The sequence below is a fragment of the Nicotiana sylvestris genome, chromosome 10 (genome assembly GCF_000393655.2).
Source record: "Nicotiana sylvestris chromosome 10, ASM39365v2, whole genome shotgun sequence".
Lineage (NCBI taxonomy): Eukaryota > Viridiplantae > Streptophyta > Magnoliopsida > Solanales > Solanaceae > Nicotiana > Nicotiana sylvestris.
The window spans coordinates 1,792,594-1,814,996 of record NC_091066.1 but is presented as its reverse complement, the minus strand read 5'-3'; the positions used below and the strand labels follow the sequence as shown (position 1 = coordinate 1,814,996).

The 22,403-nt window shown below is 36.9% G+C and overlaps 1 protein-coding gene across 10 annotated transcripts; it reads right to left on the bottom strand.

The window, feature by feature from the left end:
• Positions 1–11: 11 nt before the first annotated feature.
• LOC138868193 (tryptophan--tRNA ligase, cytoplasmic) lies at positions 12–20,711 on the bottom strand. Of its 10 annotated transcripts, XM_070160237.1 has the most exons (16): positions 20,317–20,711; positions 18,502–18,872; positions 18,292–18,360; positions 17,516–17,632; positions 15,949–16,393; positions 9,975–10,345; positions 9,697–9,882; positions 8,981–9,032; positions 8,831–8,896; positions 8,392–8,478; positions 5,592–5,684; positions 3,903–3,983; positions 1,595–1,666; positions 1,088–1,156; positions 833–943; positions 12–248 (listed from the first exon to the last, which is right to left on the bottom strand). In XM_070160237.1, the coding sequence occupies exons 6-16, from the start codon at positions 10,313–10,315 to the stop codon at positions 198–200; spliced, it is 1,209 nt and encodes a 402-aa protein (XP_070016338.1). In that variant the 5' UTR covers positions 10,316–10,345; positions 15,949–16,393; positions 17,516–17,632; positions 18,292–18,360; positions 18,502–18,872; positions 20,317–20,711; the 3' UTR covers positions 12–197. The 10 variants fall into 10 exon arrangements, with proteins under 10 accessions (XP_070016338.1, XP_070016342.1, XP_070016340.1 ...); XM_070160241.1 differs by lacking the exon at positions 17,516–17,632 and having other exon boundaries at positions 18,282–18,360; XM_070160239.1 differs by lacking the exon at positions 17,516–17,632.
• Between the last annotated feature and the right edge of the window lie 1,692 nt (positions 20,712–22,403).

Below are 22,403 nucleotides of genomic sequence, written 5' to 3'. Positions count from 1 at the left end.
ACGAGAGAATGGAAGAGTAATGCCATCTTCATGACTTCTTTTTTTTTGCAAATATATATAACTGAAATTTACGAGTTATAAAAATACATGAAAAAAAGAAATTACAATTAAAGAAGAAACAACTCTCAGGAAATCGAGAGAAACAATGACTAGTTGCCCCAAGAAAGAACATATCGACGTGACGAAAATTTGCCTATTCAGTTGAACATATTAGGAAGAGGTCTAACGGCCATGAAAGCATCTACCATCTGCAGGAAAGACCATTCAACAAGCAAGTAAATTAGTGGAATTGAAAACATAAAGAAATAGTAAGAAAAACATAGAGCACGTCGAATGAGAGAGAAACATAAAAAGGAAAAAGGGATACAGTAATTTGGACCAGCAAAAGATGCACTAAAGAAGAACCTCACAACCCCCCCCCCTTTTTTTTTTTATCCCTGAGCGCACATAATCGAAGAGGCAGCAAATTGAGTGTTGAAATAACAGTGAAGGAATGTCATGCTCATAAGAGGAGCAATTCACACCCTTGACATATCTAGTGACTTGTCCGAGGAAGAGTAAACACCACTCAGCAACAATGAGTTAGGTAAAGGATCCTATGTAGTAAAAGAAAATGGAGAACTGGCGCTAATTTCAATCTCTGTGTTCACTTAAGCTAGCAGACCAAGCTGTATTTTTTGGCCACTAAAGAGAAAATTATGTCATTTGAAATTGAGATTAGTCAGGACAAATTGACTTGATAATCTAAGGGAATTTGAAATGGAGAATGAGTACTTTAAAATTCGGAAGAGCTAGTTCACTTCAGGTTACACCAGAAGTTACTGTTAGTTACCTCATCAGTCACCAATGCCCTAGCCCGTCGATGTCTTTCAACTAGATCTGTTAGAACTTCAGTGAGCCTCTTTTTCACTTCACCTGTTAGCATACGTCCAGACCCATATTCCTGAAAGCGAGCATATGACCATTATTGGTAACTTCAACTACTGGTTAGTCCTTGTGCGAACTAAATTAAACACCAAATGCTGGAGTTCTACCAATGAAAGTTTTGAATTGTAAAGAAATGAGATGACAAAATATGTACACTAACCTCTCTAATGCGTTCCAGCTCAGCATCATCGTCCAGGAAAAAGCCAAGATACTTAAATGGTATATCAACCTAGACAATATCCAAGATGAGAGGTTTTACTTTGCTTTCTTCTTCTTTTTCCGTGGGTAAAGATGATACAAAATTTTAGCAATCCAATCGAGAAGAGAACAGGCAGAGACAACCCGCAGCCTCAAGATGCTATATTCAGGCACATACAACAACAACCCAGTATAATCCCACTTAGTGGGGTCTGGGGAGGGTAGTGTGTACGCAGAACTTACCCCTACCCTGGGGTAGAGAGGCTGTTTCCAAATAGACCCCGGCATCCTTCCCTCCAAGAACTTCCCACCTTGCTCTTGGGGAGACTCGAACTCACAACCTCTCGGTTGGAAGTGGGGGTTGCTTACCATCAGAGCAACCCCTCTTGTCAAATTCAGGCACATACAATTATTTAATAGAAATGCAAGTCCTAGGAATTAGCAAGTGGGTCCATATAAATTTGGTTACCTCCAAGTCCGCTCCGTACTTTCTGTGCAACTCAATTGAGTCTTGCCCACCAGAGAATGCATATCTGTTTATCTGCACATAGTTACAATTTAAAGGGTCATTTATTCTGCTTTGTAGAGATGAGTTATTTAGCATAGAGTAATCAGTCTGGATAATATCCATCTAGGAAACCTATATAAGAACTTCTAAAGGGGAAGCAAACTCCAATAGCCTCAGTTTCCGGTGTTACCTAGCTCAAAATTACTGTAGTGGGACTTGACTCCTACGCTAGGGCATAGTACCTCCCCCCCCCCCCAAAAAAAAAAAAAAAGAAACCCCAACTCTTCCCTCCCCACAAACAAGAACTTTAAAAAGAACACATTGAAGTCTGAGAAGGATAAGTATGGAAAAGCAATTACAGAAAAAATTTCTCACTACTGCAAGTATTGATTGAAGACACTAAGGTAACAAAGATGATTTAACAAGATGGTCCAGCAAAATGCTACAGTTGTCCCAGTAATACAAACAAAAGGCGCAATAGAAAGCCCATATATTGATCGGATAATCTCAAACATCATATGAGGCTGCAAACAGAAGATTCAGTCAGTAAAATCCACAACTTAAAACTGTATAAAGGTGAAGGCACACTTGTGCCATTGATGAGAATTGCCCAAAATCAGACAGTGTAATTCCATTACGATTATTGTTGAAAGTCATCTACTATTTAGAAGTATCTTTAACATCAATTGTATGATAAGGTTCTTCTCAAGAGTGTGCATCATAGATATCATTTTTTACTCAATAGGTTGGAAAGCTTATCCCCACTTTGGGATTACACTGGTTTTTTTGTTGTTGTTGTTGTTGTAGGTTGGAAGCAATTCAATTACAATTATCAATGATAACAATAATAGAAAAAGAAAAACACACATTCCACACTCTGTCCAACAGCTATAGTGAGCGCCCCAAAATCTCTTCAATTTGCTCACAAGGTATCAGCTAAATGAAACTAAAATTCCAACATAGTGCAGGTTCTTCATCTAAAAGGCATTGAAGGTCAAAATACACTATCAAGCACAGCAACAGCAATTGCTCGCATTTATAGACAGAGAAACTTCTTAACATCTAGGATTGGAACCATAGAGTAACTTGACTCACCCTAGCTTCTTAACTTCTCCCCTATCTTAGCTTATTTTATTTTATTTTATTTATTTGTTTATTTAGTGGTAGCTGAAACCTGATCAGTAGCTAACCAAATGTTGAAATGGGTTAATTTTTTTGAGAAGGTAACAGATTTCATTATATTAAAAGATAGTCCTTAGCACAAAGACTGTGCTAAGGAGTAAAACCAGGGTTACAAGACCCAAAAAGTTGCAAAAACAATCTTGTAACAGCTACAAAGAACAAATGAGATCTTCTAGAGAATCTACATCTTATACAAGGTCCCATGTTGAAATGGGTTATTAATGTGTATGGAGATAGCGAGAGAGTAGAGATGGATTATTAATTGTTAAATCTTATTAACAGAGTTTATTAGGCAGAGAGGAATGCATTGCTCTGTTGGATCTCTAGAGCACAGAGAAATGTGTGTTACTTGGCATGGTTGGCGGCAAGGGGAGTGATTTTGACAGTGGAAAATCTGAGAAAGAGGAGGATCACATATATCAGCTGGTGTTTCACATGGAAAAGCTCGGGTGAAAATGCAGATAATCTCCTATTGCACTGTCAAGTGACTACTCGTTTATGGAGGGTGGTCCTTAATTTGTTTGGGGTGGAATGGGTGATGTCAGGCACAGTAAAAGAAGCATTGCATAGTTGGGCTCATAGGAGGGTAAAGAGAAGTCTGAGGGCTTGGATTCTTGCCCCATTAGCAATCATGTGGGTTATTTGGAAAGAGATAAATAGGATGCCTTTTGAAGGGGTGGAACAAGATTTTGTAAAATTACAAAGTAGTCTTTTGTTTCTAGTTTCTTTTTGGTGTACTTATGAGATCCCAACTAGTATAGAGGATAGGGCCTCTTTTATTGAGAATCATATTTCGGTGTAGGTTCTCTCCTTTTTGGCATACAGCTTGTATATGGGGGCTTCCCCAATTGTAATAATTATTACCTTTAATAAAAAAAATCTGTGTAATGTGTTAGATACCAAAAATAAGAGAGTAGCAAAAGAACAAAGCATATCCTTCCTAAGCATGTAGGGGTTCTAACAAATCTAGAACTGCCAACTCATTTTACGGTGATGAATGTGAGATGTGTAAAGTATATTTTTTCGGAAGGAATTATTTTCTGAGAAGGTGTGTAATAATACAGTTCACATCATAAAAAACCCCAACCTTGTTTTTTATCTCTTTTGCTGAATCGGTCACATAAATGGCAGAATTTGGATCACTAGCAGACATTTTTCCATTCTCCCCCTGCAAATGTTCAACAAAATGTAGAATATTAACAGAAAGGCAATGCAGAAGAATTTTTACAAGCAGACCCATTAAAAATCAGAAGCTGAAACAACAAACTAATTTGACAAGTAACAAGGATGAGAAACAGTTGTATTTCTACTTATTGGGAATCAGACAGATTACAAGCATGGAGGTGGCCACATCAGAAAAAGAACAAAGATGAAATGAAATAACCATTATATAGTTAGTAATCCATTTCAATTAAGTTGGAACTCAAGAATCATCTGCAATTGCACTAATTAAGAACCAAATTCCACTGGGAAGAGCGTGAAAGTGGTAAAAAGAAAGGGAAAAATGAAAAGAAAATACAGATTTTATTTGACATTTTGGAAATATGAAAGATGATTTATTAGTCAACACACATTTCCATCTGTTAGTAGAAGACAACATTTATATGGAGACTATTTGTAATATGGACAACAATGGTTCTAGCAAACAGTGTTCCAACTAGGACGAATCCTTTGTGAAAAAGTTATTGAAGATGTGGGGCTTTGCTTGACTGAATTGAACATCTAACAAGGAAATTCTTTCTTCAGTTTCCTTGGGGACTGTCTTCCACAGGCTTTATGGAATTTTCATTAAACAGTTTTTTGTAATCCAGAGCTAACATTCTGAATAGATTAGCTTGGTCTCTTATTTTGTAACTTGTTAGCTTCCTGCTATAGCACAGACAAATGTAATGAAGCTAACAACACCTCTTTTGTACAATTTGCATCTTCTTGATGCCAGCAATGAATCTACTTACTTCATCAACAAACAAAAAAAATGTTAATATCGATTGAGAAGTTGATGTGTTACAGTAAGCTTAAGTGTTTTTAACTTCTTTTCATATCAATTCTATGCAGGAGGCAACTCGTTTTCCTAGTCGAGAAATACTTCTCTAGCATGAAGAATCACAATCCAGATGCTAGGCACAAGCAGAATTCCAGGGAGAGAATAAAGCGTTCAGGAATGCTGCATTACTCGGTCTATACAAAAATTAAATAAGTAAATGAACAAACTAAATTTATGTTGTACAGGTCTATGACCAAAATATGCTACATTTATTGGTCTCTAAGCTATGACGAAGCACAAGCAGTAAACTGCAATTTTTTGTCAATCAGAAAGGTGAGAAGTTAACAGTTCCAACTTAGATGCTGAAATACTCATATATAACCAGAATGAAGCACCAAAGCAGAACATTGCTTTCATTTGTAAGAAATTAGGGTCTAAAGACTGTCGCACCTCAAAAGGATCATACCACAGGGCACTGGCAGGTGCTTTAGATTCCAGAATGATGGGTAAGGGAGAACGATGGGTACGCGATAATGATTCTATCTAAATGTTTGATTATTGATGATGTAATATCTTTTTTTAACTATAGTAGTGTCCGGGCCAGCTTGCAGCAAGAAAAGTTAAAACCTTGTAGCAACAAGAAGTTGATGACGGATAAATAAATGTCATAGAACAAATTACTAATTAACTGTAAAAGGCGAAGTCACAGAAGCATCATCATAGTGAAACTTCATTGTATTTGTAACAGAACTAATATTGTTCAGTCACTGGTCTATAAGGAAGGAAAAAAACCTGAAGGGCAGGAAAGAAAGATGATTCAATCAAAGCAGGCTTGTGATAACCTATCCGGGGAGCGACATCTCGAGTCATTCGGAAATAAGGATCCTGAAAAATCATTTACCTATGTTAGTTTTTTCAGTAGGGGGGGGGGGAGGAATCTATCATTAATGAAGATCATGGCAGACATTGCAGAGAGAAAAAAGAAAGACATGAAGCAGCAAAACCTCAGCATGATTCCATCTTTTTTTTTAAGTAACATGATATTGTCTATCTATCATCTAACCAGTTTAATTTCAAGCAAACTAGGAGATTTCCGGCTCATGTGACCTACTTAATTAAGCAGATCCACATCAAAGCTTGAACTTGCTAAATGATGTATCAATAAGCACATCCCATGAACTAGCCAATTTACAATTGTTAAAGAGTATTTGAGCGTAACTGCAAGGTTAAGAAGTATAGTTGAATCAACATTCATACTAAAAAAATTAATCCTTTTCAGAATCAGGGAGAAAAGCAACATAGTTCACAATTCTTGAGCAGAGATCAACCAAAGATCGTACTTGTATTTAGAAAAAGCATTAAACCATCTCTCTGGTTTTCATTTTGTTTTACCGTCACATAGACAAAAAAGAAAAGTTACTCTGTATTTGATCAATATTCATTTTGTATGATCTCATATTTACAACAGTTCTTTGTCTGCCAACTTCTAGAAAAATATAACGAGACAATAACTTGAATCCTAGAAATATTATACCATAATTTGAACAGGAATATGACATGGCCCATCCGGCATTTTCCTTTGACAAGTCAAATATCTTTAGTAGAACATGTTGAAGAGCATCATCTATCCAGTCAATTCAGTTCCAAACTTGGAAGAGCTTGCGGAAGTAATGTGTTGTAAGGTGGGCTCTTTCCCTAAAACATATCTTGGTCTTCCACTGGGAGCTAGACACAAAGCTCTAGGTATTTGTAATGAAGTAATTGAAAATTTTGAAGAAAATGGCTTCCTGGAAAATGCAGTATCTCTCTTTGGGTGGTAGAATTACACTCATCAACAATGTGTTGGATAGCATTCCTACCTACTTCTTGTCCCTGTTTCCAACCCCAGCAAAGGTTCAGAGGAGACTTGATCAATTAAGAAGAGATTTTCTATGAGAAGGATTTAGTTAAACTCACAAATTCCATCTGGTTAAATGGCCTCCTCAAAGTGCATGGAGGGCTAGGAATAAAAGATCTCACTTTACACAACAAGAGTTTGTTAATGAAATGGCACCAGAGGTACAACATGGACAACCCCGGGCTGTGGAAAGTTGTAATACAAGCAAAATATGGGGTGGCAAATAACTGGTGTACTAGACAGAGTAGACTGCCACATGGTTCTAAGCCATGGAAACACATTTCAAAGTTATGGGGTGACTTCCAACTCAAGCCATCATTCAAGCTTGGGAATTCTCATATTTCTTTCTGAAAAGACAGATGGATAGGGACAGAGATTCTGAAAGACGAACACCCAAGTCTATCTTTACCAGCCAGCAACAAGGAATCCACTATTGGCAAGATAACGCATGGGCACTGCAGTTCAGAAGAGATATCCAAGACTGGGAACTAAATGACCTGCTGAGATTGCTTTCAAAATTATCAAATATTAACGTCAACCCTCAGGTGAAGGACAAGCTGGAATGGGGGGCTTCCAAAGATAGAACCTATATTGTCAAAAGAGGATATAACAATCTATGCTCCAATAAAGAGCTGATTGACAAATGGACATGGCAGCTTATATGGAGAACCAAACTCCCTATAAAAGTAATTGGTTTTATCTGGACAAGCCTATATGAAGCCTGCCTTACTCAAGACAACCTCAGTAGAAGAAGCATTCCGACAGTGAACAGATGTTTTATGTTTTATGTGCCAGGAGGAATTTGAGAGTGAGACATTTGTTTCTCATTGCACAGTAGCAGCTGGCATATGGAACATGTTTTTATCAGTTTTTGGACTTGATTGGGTCATGCTTTACAGTATCAAGGATGTTTATGAGAGCTGGTGCTCATGGAGAGTTGGGAAATCCATCAAGAAAACTTAGCAAATGGTGCCTGCTTATATTTTTTGGTGCATCTGCAATGAGAGAAATCATAGATGTTTTCATGGGATTTCAACTCCTAATCACTCTCTTAAAGCAAGTAGTCTAATTAATTTATTTATTTAGTTGGTTCAACCAGGCCCCTATAACTAGTTTTGAATTTTTTGGATTGTGTCTGTAGTTATGCAGGCCCCTGTAACTAGTTTTGAATTTTTTTGGATTGTGTCTGTAGTTATGCAGTAAGTTTTTGTATATGAGCAGCCACACTTTTGTTGTATATTTTTTGCTATGCGTCTTCTTGATGCCATTTAATGAAATTTTCTTACTTCATAAAAAAAAATAAAGATATTCATAAAGATGTTGCCAACTTAACAGTAGTGATGTGTACAATCAATAAAAGCCTCTCAATAAAACATATAAATCAAAGAAGAGCTCTTTACATGAGCTCAATGGTTTCTATCATAGTGGATGTTATAATTAGGATGTTATGAGGAGATCCTTGATGCCAATCAAGATTGCTTCTAATGATTGGGACATAACCATCACTCTCAGACAAGACACCCATCCGACTAACATACAACCAAAACTATTTTGTTGACAACAAAACATATTGCTCCATTATAATAATTGCAAAACAAATTGCTTAATCATTCAAATATAATTAGAAATTATAAGGAATCACATGTCAAAAAAATTGAAGAAATCCGACAAAGAAATATAGGAGCAAGAACAAACCTGGTCTATGGCACATGGAATCAAGCAGCGAATGTTATCATTGCCAGAAAACAGATGAGGAAATGAACTTGGGAAGGATGGAACAGCCTGCAATTTTGTATCACCTGTCTAAGTTTCTCTATCATTCTAAACCCAATTCAAATTCCTCAATTTTGAGCAGAGGACGAGTCCATATAAAATTAAAAGCAAGCTACTATTCAGCCTTTTCCTTTTTGCGGTGAGTGTGTGTGTTTTGGGGGTTGGGGGGGGGGGGATATAATGTATACTATTCCACCTTCTTCAGGCTCTCAACTTATCTATTTGCCATGAAAATAAGAAAACAAATATGAAACATAAGGCACATATACTTCACTAACTTTGGTATTACAACAAAATCTAAAAAAGTGTTAAGAGTAAGTTAATAGAAAGACTATGGCTATCACATTGAGGAGGAGGCTACCTGAACTGGTGGAAAACTAACTTTCCCAATGTGATCTTCACCTGTGAAACCAAAAATGCCAACCACCTGAAAAACAAACCGCATAGCGTAATAGGTCAAAAGCCTCTTAACATAAGATGCTCCTGTGGATGTAAAGTAAGCAGAAATCACCTTATTGTATGTGACACATTTTGCAACCTTCACCATGTTCTTGTAAAAGGCACTATGCAAAAAGTTCTTGTTAGAAACGGACCATAAAACTATGTAAATACAACTCCTGGAGCTGTACACACAGAGCAGAAAGAAAACACAAGTTGATTGCATCCTTGTACGACTACGACCACTTAAATTCTACTTGTGACAACAACAACAACCCAGTGGAATCTCACAAGTGGGGTCTGGGGAGGGTAATGTGTACGCACGCCTTACCTCTGCCTTATGAAGGTGGAGAGGCTGTTTCTGATAGACCCTCTGCTCAAAATTAAATTCTACTTATGACATAACATGTAAAGCTAAAATTTCCATTCTAAAAGGCAACTTTCAGTCTAATCACTTCCATAGCAACAAATAGAAACATGAAAACCAAATTACATAGTCACCTCCTCTCCCCGCCCCCCTAAAGAAAAGATATTGTTACATTGATGACACTTCCCATAAAAAAAAATCCCAACACTCATGTCATGCTGTATCAGTTGCTTCAATCATCTGTTAGATATTATTTTCAACTGTTTAACTCAAAATATCACCAAAATAGAATCTTTATACTGTATACAGCTCCTTGTATGATTACCGTATGTATACTTGCTTACCTACTAAACACTGAAAAATATCAAAAAAGGATTCTCATACCAAACACAATCAGGGAAAAAACAAAGTTACTCACTTACCCACCAACATAATCGAAATCAGAGAAAATGAAAGTCTTGGAAACATCAAATCCACACGCTATAATATCTTTAGCATTCTCACGAGCAAGTCTTTGGCTTTCTTCCACGGACAAATTCTTCCACATACATTTCTCATCATCTGTCAATTGTATTACTAGCGGCACTTTAAATGCATCCTGCAAATATCTAAACACAACAAAAACAAAATAAATTCACACCAAAAAAAAAAATTCTTTTAAAAAAATTTGCAATCAAGTCCTCCCAATTAAATTAATTACTTTGTGAACATGAAGGGGATAAGGTGACCCAAATGCAAGGCTTCAGAGGAAGGTCCTCTGCCAGTATATAGATAGAACTTTTGCCCTTTTTCATAAGCGTCCAATATATCGTTGAAATCACGATGAGCGAAGAAAACTCTGCGGCGGAGGAAAACGTGAGCCGGCCGATTCGTGAGGCGTTGAACACGCTGGATTAAGGATTCGTCGAGCCTCTGGCAACCGAATTTATCGATTAATTTGTCGTAGTCAATCTTGCCGCCGTCTTTTGCTGATACTTCCCATGGGTTCACTACTTGCTCCTCCTCTTCCACCAACTCTTTCGCCTCCTCCCTTTTCTCCATTGTTGTTGTCACAACTCCTTTTCACTACACCTGCAAGGGCATAAATGAGTTTTCCCAATTAAAGGACAATCGAAACGGGATTTATTTAAAGAATTCAGAGTCGCCACTTGGGAGATTTATGGTGTCCCAAGTCACCGGTTGAATCCCGAATCGAGGAAGATATTGACTATGTTTAATAGTCCGCAAACCAGAAATCCGAGTAAGGAATTCTGTTAACCCGGGAGAAGGTGTTAGGCATTCCAGGGTTCTGTGGTTCTAGCACGGTCGCTCAACTGTTATATCTGGCTTAGTTATCTGATTTTAAAACATTTTGAACCTATGTGCCAATTTTAGCTTTTAACCGCTTTTATTCAATTTTTTTAAAGAAAGTTGAACGTTGTTTAAAACGTGTCTTTGGATCGCGTCACATGAAATGCACCCGCAATCCTGAACACATTTTATTCAACGTTTTGGGATTTGATTTGGGTCACATGAAATGCACACCCGAGTTTAAGAAGGTAAATTATTAAAATACGCGGCTAAAGCAACTACGCGTTTACAATTTGCGAGGGCCACGGAATTTACTAAATGGCACACCTCAAATTCTAAGGACAAAACAAGATTAATCAAATGAGGCCCGTGCAATTGTCATTTTTGTTCAGCACGGCACACCTCTAATTCTAATTTAAAAGAGAACTGCATTTGGAGGACCGTCAACTTTCAAACCCCTTTTATTTATTTAAGGAAAATTCAAGGTTATTTAAAACACATCGCGAGCCACGCTACATGAAATGCACCCGCGGTTCACGACACGCTCTATTTAACCTTGTTGGAAATTAGAGCCGGATCACATGAAATGCACCTCCGGATTTGTAACATACTCGTTATTAATACTAGTCAGATTTTTCCGAACACTCCTTAAATAGCCTTAATTTCAGAAGAAACCAATTCTGATACATACTGTATGACCTTTCTATATGTATGTCATAAGTATAATTTTGACATATAAATGAGTAAACATAGAAAATCCACGCCAAGCATTACATATAAAACAGATAGCGTGAGGCATGAAACAAAATTCTATACGCTAAGAGAAGTAGATAAGATTAAATTACCAAATATAATTCTACACCATAAGAAATTATTAAATGTTTCTCTATCTGAGAAATTGGAACTTGACTCACCCATAAGTTTTATCCCATTTCAATCACTTATAACTAAATAACTACAACAACAACAACAACAACAACAACAACATACCCAGTAAAATCCCACTAGTGGGGTCTGGGGAGGGTAGGATGTACGCAGACCTTACCCCTACCCGGAAGGGTAGAGAGGCTGTTTCCGGGAGACCCTCGGCTCAACAGGAGATATAATAATAATAAAAAAATAAAAAAAACAGAGCCTAAAAAGACACTCTTCTGCCTCTGCTGCTTGCTCCAAACAGAGCCAAAAAAAAAATAAGAGAAGAAGAAAGAGGAAGGGAAGAAAGAAAGAGCCTCTGCTCTGCTGGTCGAAAAACAGAGCACAAAAAATAAAAGACAAGAAGAAGAAAAAAGAAGAAGACAACAATGGTTGAAGTCGAACTGTCGAAGAAAAAAGAAGAAGAAGAAGACAGCAATGGTTACTGTCGCTGAAATAGAAGAAGAAGAAGAAGAAAGGAGAAGAAGAAGAAAAGAAAAGAAAGAAACATACCTGGGTTACTGTCGCTGATGGCTGAAGATGAATCCCAAGCCCTAATTTTTCTGTTGCTGAGAAAAGATCGCTGAAGGAGAAGAAGTGAAAAACCCAAGCCCTAATGTTTTAAAGTGTTTGCACCTTTTACTTTCTTTTTTTCAAATAGCGACGCCGCCTCTCGCTACACAAGCAGAGGCGCTCGCCTTTTACAATCGCAACGCAACCAAAATAGCGCAGGCTGCTCGCATCGCATCGCCTCACGCTACTGTGAGACACACAGTCAAGGGATACAAGAATGACGCGTTCTCTAAAAATTTATCTACCACTTGCAACTAAGTTCCTGCTAATCAAATTTCCATATAATAACCCTACTTTAATCTGCCAATCACAGAGGACATTCTCTTCCCATCCACTAGCAAGCTATCATACTTACTAAATAGCAGGCAGAAAATAATTGCATAAGCATTGAGAAAACCACCACTAGTTCCACGTATTTTTTTATGGCTAAAAAGTGTTGATTGTTTCAGATCCAACTAATTACGGACCGAGACATAATTATTGATTCATTTGTATCACCTAAAAGTTTAAGCATGTAAGATTAACACAAGCCCATACTATGACATAACAGTGTCACATTGGGAATAGGAAAAACAACATTTCCACAATATATACTTCAAGCAGCTACACAATAGACAACAAAAGAGAAGACTAAAAACAAGCATAACCTTGCAAATAGCAAGTATTCTCTTAAAAACAACTAAGTTGTTGAAAACTCAAAAGCCTTGGTCGAGTTCACTGACATTTAAGGCAACAACCTCAATATTCCTCACACTTTATCTTTTTCCCCACCAACGTTTATATAATATCCAATGAATTTAAGTTATAACTAAATACACAAATTTAAGTTTCATCCACAAAGATGCAAAGAAAGCATCCCGACTCTTCCATTTACGGAAAAAAGCAAATTGACACCGCCCTGTTAAACAAAACTAAACATATGCTCAAGAACCATATTACAGTGATACGATAGACACAACAATCTCAGGAACAGAATTAACAAAAGATTCAACACACATGCCAAATTTCAGTGATTCAATAGATCCTTTATCCGGTTAAACCAACTCACATCTAAGCTTTGCAATTCTGAAAAGTTGCCAAAACTGAAGCAAACCACCCGGTTTAAAGCAGAAAACTATTACTCAAAATGTCACACAACATCATATAATCGGACAACAACTGAATTTGAAGCACATAATCGTCACATAAGCGACGCAATGAAACAGAGGAAAAGGAAAATTGAGTACTAAAATTTGCAGAGTGATAAAGGAAAAATTATTACATATTTCAGTGTAATAGATCATCCAACGACATTTACAGCATTTCGAATCGAAAGTACATACCTGAAACGCGAATAAAAATCGGAAAATAAACCAGACAAAGACCAAAGCGAAACCGGAACCTCGGCAACTGAACAACAACAACAACAACAACAACAACCCAGTGAAATCCCACTAATGGGGTCTGGGGAGGGTAGTGTGTACGCAGACCTTACCCCTACCCCGAAGGGGTAGAGAGGCTGTTTCCGAAAGACCCTCGGCTCAATAGAACAAATCAGTTGTAATTAATTTGGTGGTACCTATTACTAATATAATCAAAGAGGTTCTAGGGACTGTGTCCAAGAAACCCCGACTAACCCTGGAAAGAACAAAAAAGGAAGAAGAAATGCAGGAATAACACGTTATGAATGAAAGAGTTGTATGATTTTGATATCATCATCAACCAATAATAATACTGAACCATGGGCTTAAAATGATAAGCCTATAATACGAAGCCTATAGTTCCCCAGAATTTCTAGTTTCATTATCATATTTCAATTGGTGATAAATAAGGAAATGATGATCCCAAAAACACTTCCAACTGGCAGCTCTTAAGACGAAGTCTAATAATAGTATAAGTAAAAGCTGTTTCTTGATCTACATCTGTAGATGCTCTTCTGAAGAAAGAAGAGCTAGCAAATACAAACTATCAACAAAATCCAATGAAGTATTCTACGATCACTTCCACAATGACATGACTGCCACCCACTAAAATTCACAAATGAAACAAAATAACCGTATATAGTTTGTAACCTTTCTAAAGTAGGTGCTACTGTTGTTTAGTACTTTCCAAATTGTAAAATAGAAAATGAACCGTAATACTCACATATTAGATATAATTAGCTTCATTCACAGATCCTTTGTCTATCTATACCTAAGTTAACTTTAAAGGTCATATAAAGCACCGCTTAATAGCCAACAGTGCTCTCACCGTCAACCCAGGATTTGTTAATGCATTAATGTATAAAACTGAAGAAAGATACGCCAGACAAAACAATAAATCAACAGATACACGGATCACATAAGCGACAAATGGAAGGAAAAAAAACTCCAACATCAATGCGTCTCACGTCTCATTTTAACCCGAGAAATCAAGTCAATGTGTTACGACAAAAACATAAATGATGATGACGAGGAGGAGAAGGGGCTGGATTCTTTCATTCTTCATAAACTTGAACCGTATCAAGCTCATCTATAAATGCATAATAGTTGTCGCCGCCTAATTAAAACTAGCTATTCTTGGTCCATATATGTATCAACACGTGTTTTACAAGGTAACGTGGATAATGTTTCCAGGAGAAAGAACAGCTAACATTCCCACAGCAAGTTCTTTTTCCTTGTCGCGAACAACATCAGATGACCTCTCGCAGATTATTATCTCATTGACCTATTCTTCTCGTTCATGCCCTCTCACTCTCGCCTTGTTCCTTTTCTTTTTTTTAAAGATAACTTTCCTGGTGTTCTCCTTCCAATCGTTCCTTCCAGCCCTCATTCACCTACTCATTATCTATTTAATAGTTTCTTCTATCTACATAATTTAAAGGGCAACCAGCCGCCACTCGATTTGGGGCCCTCCATCCGTCATAATAGATAAACCAAAGCAGTCTACGATTGCCGGTTTTTAGGAATAGAATTTATAGGAATATTTATGAAGCAGCTAAAGAAAATCGCGCCCCCAACCTTCCAACTAGAAAGACTAATTAAACATAAAATTCAATTTCTGTTCTTCCCGTTTCCCGTTTCAGGCTGAAAATTGTTTAAAACATTAGTTTGATTATGCTAAAAGTAAATACTTAGTTAATAATATACTGCACCAGCTCAGAAATAGTAGTGTATATGAGCGTGAACTGTAAAGTAAGGAGTGGAAAACGTCAAGCTTTTTTGGTAGAAATTTGATGAACAGAGGGAGCAAGACTGGAACATATCTAGGAAAGAGCTACTGGAACTTGTTGAAGTTGGCATTTTAACTGAAGATGACACTGAAGAGGCTACCGCTGCCAGTTTCAACTCTGTATGTTCTCTATCCTAGCATAGTGTTATATTTGTGCATAAAATAAGCCTAATTCTGCTAATAACGATTTTGCCTTGACCAGTGTGGACCTACTAATTTTAGTTCGGAAGGCCTATGAAGAACAAAATATTTCCCAAATATACTTCAATTGAGCTTTGTGAGAACAGAGAAGAGCAGTTTTTGGTTTTAATTCTAAAAAGCAATAGGGCAACCTTCTAATTAAAATACATATCAAAATACCAAGCATCACACAATGTATCAGAAAAGAGTTACAGACATAACTCTTGAAAAGTCCAACAACTAAAACCCATAAGGCAGAGATTTTCTTGTGCAGAAAATCAATTGTTTGTGCAGCAAGAGCAGTATCATATCTACCCATAAGGCAGTGGTTTTTTCACTCTCAGAAATAAGAAACTTAGGGCATACCACACAACAAAGAATCGCGTAAAAAACTGCTCTTTGGAACTTTGTCGAAAAATATCAGGAAAAATAACAGACCCATACCACACAACATCTCATTTCAGAATTTTGAGAGGAATACCAAACATGCAATCACCAAAAAGTTTAGAATTTCAATAAAAATAACTTACCCCAGCAAAGAGATCGTCAACACCGAGAAGGGCTTTACACGATGATATTGTTGGAAAAATTGCTTTCTACTCCTTATTTGAGTACAACCTCGGCAACTGAACGTCCCTTGAAATTGGATTGAGTTTGACCCTGTTTTGGCTCGTCCCAGATCTGTTCTCACTATTGTTCACTCGATTTTTTTCGGACTGAAATTCCCATCCCTGTTTGTATGTGTGTGTATTCAGATACGGAGAAGATGATGACGAACGAAGGTTCGTTAGGTTTCAGCGTCTGGTCGTTGATGGTTAGGAAGAAACCATGGCAGAAGGCTCGAGATGAAGATAGGATAGGGATGGGGTCGTCCGTTTTTCACTGTTGCGGCTCTTTTTCTTCTTAGGGTTCCGCTCGTTCCTCCTCCTCTTTTGGTGGGTTGATGATATTGTATTATATGAGTGATTTTGTCACCTGAGGAGAGGAGAAATTCCTTAGAGAAAGTGACAAAATTCATGAGCTCTTTCCTTTTTTTTTGTTCTTCAATTATGTAAAGAAAACTTTTAAAAGTCAAAATGAACCCCACTAACTACGAGAACCAAATATGACATTACTCCCAACTCAAATTATACTATAAGAATAATTCACAATGATCCCATAAAAACTTAAAAGATATTTACTTTTTTTCTTTTAAAAACATATTATGATAACACTAACTAATAAAGCTAATATTAGTGTAGTAAACCCACAAATCATGTGACTATTTTTGTGGTTTTCAGTTTCACAAATAAGATATATTTTAAAAATTGCTAGAAAAAAATATTAATTAACTAAATTAAAGGAAAATATTTTTTGTAGTTTTTTATTTTTAAGGTGAATAAAGCAAAAAAGTTTTAAAATGTCAAAATAGCGATATTAGGCCTAAACTAAATATTTAACACTAAAATGTGTAAAATCTCGGGGAGGATAAAAAATTACATGTCTACAGCTGTAATGTTGTTCTAGTGGGTTCAGAGATTTAGAGAGAAAGTGCAAAAACCTTAGAATGGCTGAATGTTGATAGATAAGAAGGTTTTAAGTGTCACAAACAGAAACTTGTGGGGGAAAGGGAGTGTCATTAAACTTTTGTATAAAAAGATACTCCAATTAAAAAAGTGTAGATGTTATGAATATAATTGTACATAGAGTGAATGCCTATATTTTAGATAGTTTGTTATTTTGTAGCTAAGTCATTTTGTCACGACCCAAATTGGAGAGCCGCAACGGGCACCCGATGTCTTACCCAATCGAGTACCAACGTAGCATATCTTTCTTATCATACCATCATGGGTAAATGGGCCGGAAGGGGCTATGATATAACCAAAATAAAACATAAGGGAATGCTTGACATAGGACGACCCAACATGTAATACAAACTTATACATGTGACATACGGTCCTATAAGACCAAAATGAACACTCGTACACTGAACATAGGCCGATAAGGCCATACAATCTTTCATATACATGACGTCTGTCTACAAGCCTCTAAGAGTACATACACATCATAAAGGTGAGGACAGGGCCCCGTCATACCAATCAATATGTTCATACTGACCAAATAGGCAACTCCGGAGCAAGTGGAGTGCACCAACACCTTCCGCTGAGCTAATAGCCTACTAGAAAGGAATGTTAACCTGTATATCGGGACCTGCGGGCATTAAACGCAGCACCCCTAGGCAAAAAGGACGTGAGTACGAATAAAGCACTGAGTGTGTAAGGCAGGAAAGTGTAAACAATAACAGTAATGTAAAGAGAGATAAAGGAGATACAATCTGTAACATTGGAGTGCCTCTAGGGGGCTACTAATATGAAATGCATAATACATATATATACATAAACTTTTAAAAACATACGCCTTTGTGGGCATCATCATCATCTTATCATACCCGGCCTCAAAGAGGACTCGGTAAAAGCGTACCCGGCCGTCACAAGGCTTGGTAGAATCGTACCCCCGCCACGTGGAGATCGGTAAACCCACCTAATTAGTGGTCGCACAATAGTTGTCGTACCCGGCCAACTATAGCACGACTTAGTAGAGTAAAATATATATATAGATATAATGCATGCTGGACTCATGGAATCACGTTCTAAACCTTTCGGAGTGACATAAGGTCGTTGTACCTTTAACTAACATTATGGACATCCATACCATTAATATGAAACTCAATAGGATTCAAGGATCATACATACATTTATATAGTGACTTTATAAGGAAAGAACAATATGGGTAGCCTTAGTTGCTAGGAGTAGAACCGTTATGAAATAACGTATTGTTTATGTTCATTTCACTTTAGATCATGCCAAAAGAATGAGGGAAGTACCTTAACATACCTTAAACTTGTTGAGTCCTTAATACCTTCCAAGCAACTCTTCAAACAAGTCAACTCAATCTATCATAATCTAAGGAGATTCAAAATCAGTGTTGAGCAAAGGCAAAGTCTGTAACTTAAGCTAACAACAGCATACATAGAGAAAAGGAAATAGGTGAGGAGAAGAAGAAGAAGAAAAAGAAAGTTGCAACAAGTAGGAGTTGATGCTTACTCGAGTGAAAAGACGTTGAGCCTCTTCGAAGAAGGTAGATGCGTCATTAAGTTCAACGACATCATCGACCCCGATAAACCAATCCCGTAAAAGATCTTCTTCACTGGAGACTCCGCCTACGTCAGGCATCTGCAAGTCCCGAGCCTCTCTTACGGCCTCCTCGGAGTAAGACGGCAGAGAGGGAGAATGACCTAATGTCATGGCCCCGAGCAAATCGCTTGGGCATTTTCTTTAGTGTTAGGGATTTTTGAACCTGCCCCCTCAAGTGTGCTTGTTGATGGCCGAGGAACAATCTCGACCTCAGGCGATTCTAGGGCTTTACCTGTATCTTTCTTTAGAGCCTCCGGTTCGGAAGACTTGGCAGCTTCGACCTGCGGGAGTCGAGGCTGAGATGGTTCGGATATGTTAAAAGGAGAAACATTAATGCTCTAGTTAGGAGGTGTGAAAGGTTGGCCATGGCGAGTATGAGAATAGGTCGAGGTAGGCCTAAAAAGTACTGGAGAGAGGTGATTAGATAGGACATGGCGTTGTTTCAGCTTTGTCACACCTCCTTTTTACCCACCCGAATGTAGTATAAGGGAGTTTTTCCACTTTAAGTGACATTATTCGAAATGGGATTATTTATCTGATCAGAGTCGCCACTTGAAATAAATTATGGTGTCCCAAGTCACCGGTTTATTTTAAATCCCAGATCGAGGAAGTTTCGACCTTAAGAGTCTGCGAACCAGAAATTCTAAATAAGGAATTCTGTTAACCTGGGGGAAGGTGTTAGGCACCCCCGGATTCCGTGGTTCTAGCACGGTCGCTTAGCAATTTATAATTTGCTTAATTATTTAACTACTCATTTTTTAAAACCTATGTGCAATTATCTTTTTACTGCTTTTAAAAACTTGATTTATTCGTAATTAAAGAACTGAGTTACGCGTACGTATACTCTTTTCTTTTGGCGCGTCAAAAATTATGTCACGCGAATGTGTCCACAATTAATAACGCTTTGTTTATTTTGTTTAAGAAAAGTTTGGTTGAAGTTGCGCAAACGCATCCCTCGATTTTTTTTAAAACGAGATTCGTAATTGTGTTACGCGAACGTATACACGGTCACGATGGTTTGATTTATTAGGGGCGTGCTTAAAACATTTTCTACGAGTGCTTCAAAAGTTGATTGTTTCGTATGCGCTTGAATCTTGTGGAAATCTAAAATTTAAGAAATTTTTGCGGAAGGAAAGAGGTGGATTGATTATGGTAAGAGGAGCTAGTTTATGAATTGTCATAAAAATGGGCTAACTCTAAAATGGATCAACAATGTTATTATAGAAATGGGCCCTGCATATTTTCTGTTTCTAGGCCCAAAATTCTTTTACTCCAAAATTAAACCCACAACCAATGTAAAAGCCCAAACCTTTCACCTACTCCTAGCAACTTCCCCCAGATATTTACATTAGATTAAAATATTCTTGCAAAAAAAAAAAAAACTAATAATCTAATCAACGTTCAAACAAAGAAAAATCAAAGGAAACATTGGCATGATTTCATGTAATTATCAAATAAGACATAATAACAGTAAAAGAATGAAGCAACAGTAGGAGTTGGACTGAGCACCAATTCAAACAATAACAGGCTTTCTTAAACGCATAAAGCTCTATTTTTAACTTTAAACAAATTCTTGAAGATTCAGTATAAAAATGATACAAAATTAAGCAACAGAATACCATTTAATCTCATTCAACTACTAAACAGACTCAACAAAGAAATTAAAGAAAAAGCGACATATAGAGTGATATGAATCAAACGGGGAATAGATAAACAGAAGTGAACCTGAATCGACTTGCGAGAAAAAGAAAAGAAAACAACTGCCGGAATCCGACAATCCACAGGAATGGAGACCTCCAAACGGACCTCAAATCTACTGGGTTTGGGTGGTGCTTTCAAGCTGCTTTTCGGGCTGGTTTGGGAGTTGATTCAGGTCTGTTTTTAAGCTAGTTTCAAGCTGAAATTTGTGGAGAATTTTACTGGTTTTTCAGCGAAGAAGCAGTTGAATTTTCTGCTGTTGTTTGAAACTTTAGGGACTGGTTTTCATGGTGGAATCAGCTAGTTTTTGAGGTTTATTCAGGTTGTCTTAATGGCTGAAAGGTGTGCTTCATGGCTGCTTAGGAGCGAAGAAGATGAAGCTCAAAGGGAACAGCTCTGTTGAAGAAGCAGCAACTGCTGGAGATTATCGACTAAAGAGCTCAGGGTGTTCTCTAGCTTTTGAAGAAGATGAAGCACTGGCTGTTTTTTGATGGCTGCCGTTTTTTGTGTAGTCAAGGTCTACGTCCTTTTTCATTTTAGAAGTTATGTGTTATTTTATAGGGGGTAAAATTAGTTTACATCAAATAGAAATGAGTATGGGTTCAATTTTTTGGGATTGAAAGAATTTTGGTCATGAATTTGGGCTAATTAACTTTGGGGTAGGAAGATTAAATAAAAAAAATCATTTTTTCTTTTTCTTTGGTTTTAAAATCTAATAAAATCCTAAATTAATCATAAATCAATCTAATTTGTAAAAATTAAAATTGTTTATCTATTAAAATAACTAATTAACTTAAAACTAAATGAAAACACTACTTTCTAAAGACTAAAAGCTAAATATGTAAAAATGATATTTTGTTTTTGTGATTTTCTTAATAAAATTAATTCCTATGTGCAAATTGGATCTAAGATAACATGAAATTAAAAAGTGACATTTTTTGTGATTTTTCTATGATTTTAAAATATTAAAAATGCATAAAATCCATTAAAAGTCATTTTTGGTTTATTTTTAGGAGTTATTTTCATGTAAGGCAAAAATCACGTGCTCACAAGCTCACTGAGAACATGACCCTTGATAAGAGGGTGTGGAGGTCGAGGATTAGGGTAGAAGGTTAGTGGGTAGTTTTTTAGTTGCTCACCGATAGTCTTAGTAGCACGCATGTCCCTTTATATTCTTAGACTTTTATTACGTTATATGCTTTTGTTCGCCTCAGGTATTGTATTTCATGTTGCTATTATTTGGTACTACTTATCCTTTATCTCCCTCTTTTTCTTCTCTCTTCCTTCTCTCTTCCTTTCTTGATTTTCTTCTTTTTCTTCTTCTCACCCTTTACGAGCCGAGGGTCTATTGGAAATAATCTCTCTACCTGCATTAGGTAGGGGTAAAATTAGCGTACGAACTACCCTCCCCAGACCCCACATGTTGGAAACATACTGGGTTTATTATTGTTTTTATTAAAAATCTTGTTTTTATTGATATGGGTACACACGCGATGCGTGTATCCTAAAACTAGTCTTATAATTGCAATAACTTTGTGTAAAAGCAGAAAAATGTTCTCTATGGTTCAGATAAACTAACCAGAAAAACAAGAGACTTCATTAAAAATAGGGAAAGGGCCACAAATGCCAGACAAACAGGGATACAAGTAATTAGAAAACAAATCATGTTAAAGTTACCACAAATCCATCTAAGGGGTTGTGGAAGAAAATCTAGTACCTAACCAAACTAGAAGCATTAGGGTCCTCAAAATGGTGTAAATTTCAACGAGAGAATGGAAGAGTAGTGCCATCTTCATGACTTTGTTTTTACAAATATATATAATTGAAATTTACGAGTTATAAAAATACATGAAAAAAAAATTACAATTAAAGAAGAAACAACTCTCAGGAAATCGAGAGAAACAATTACTAGTTGCCCCAAGAAAGAACATATCGACGTGACGAAAATTTGCCTATTCAGTTGAACATATTAGGAAGAGGTCTAACGGCCATGAAAGCATCTACCATCTGCAGGAAAGACCATTCAACATGCAAGTAAATTAGTGGAATTGAAAACATAAAGAAGTAGTAAGAAAAACATAGAGCACGTCGAATGAGAGAGAAGCATAAAAAAA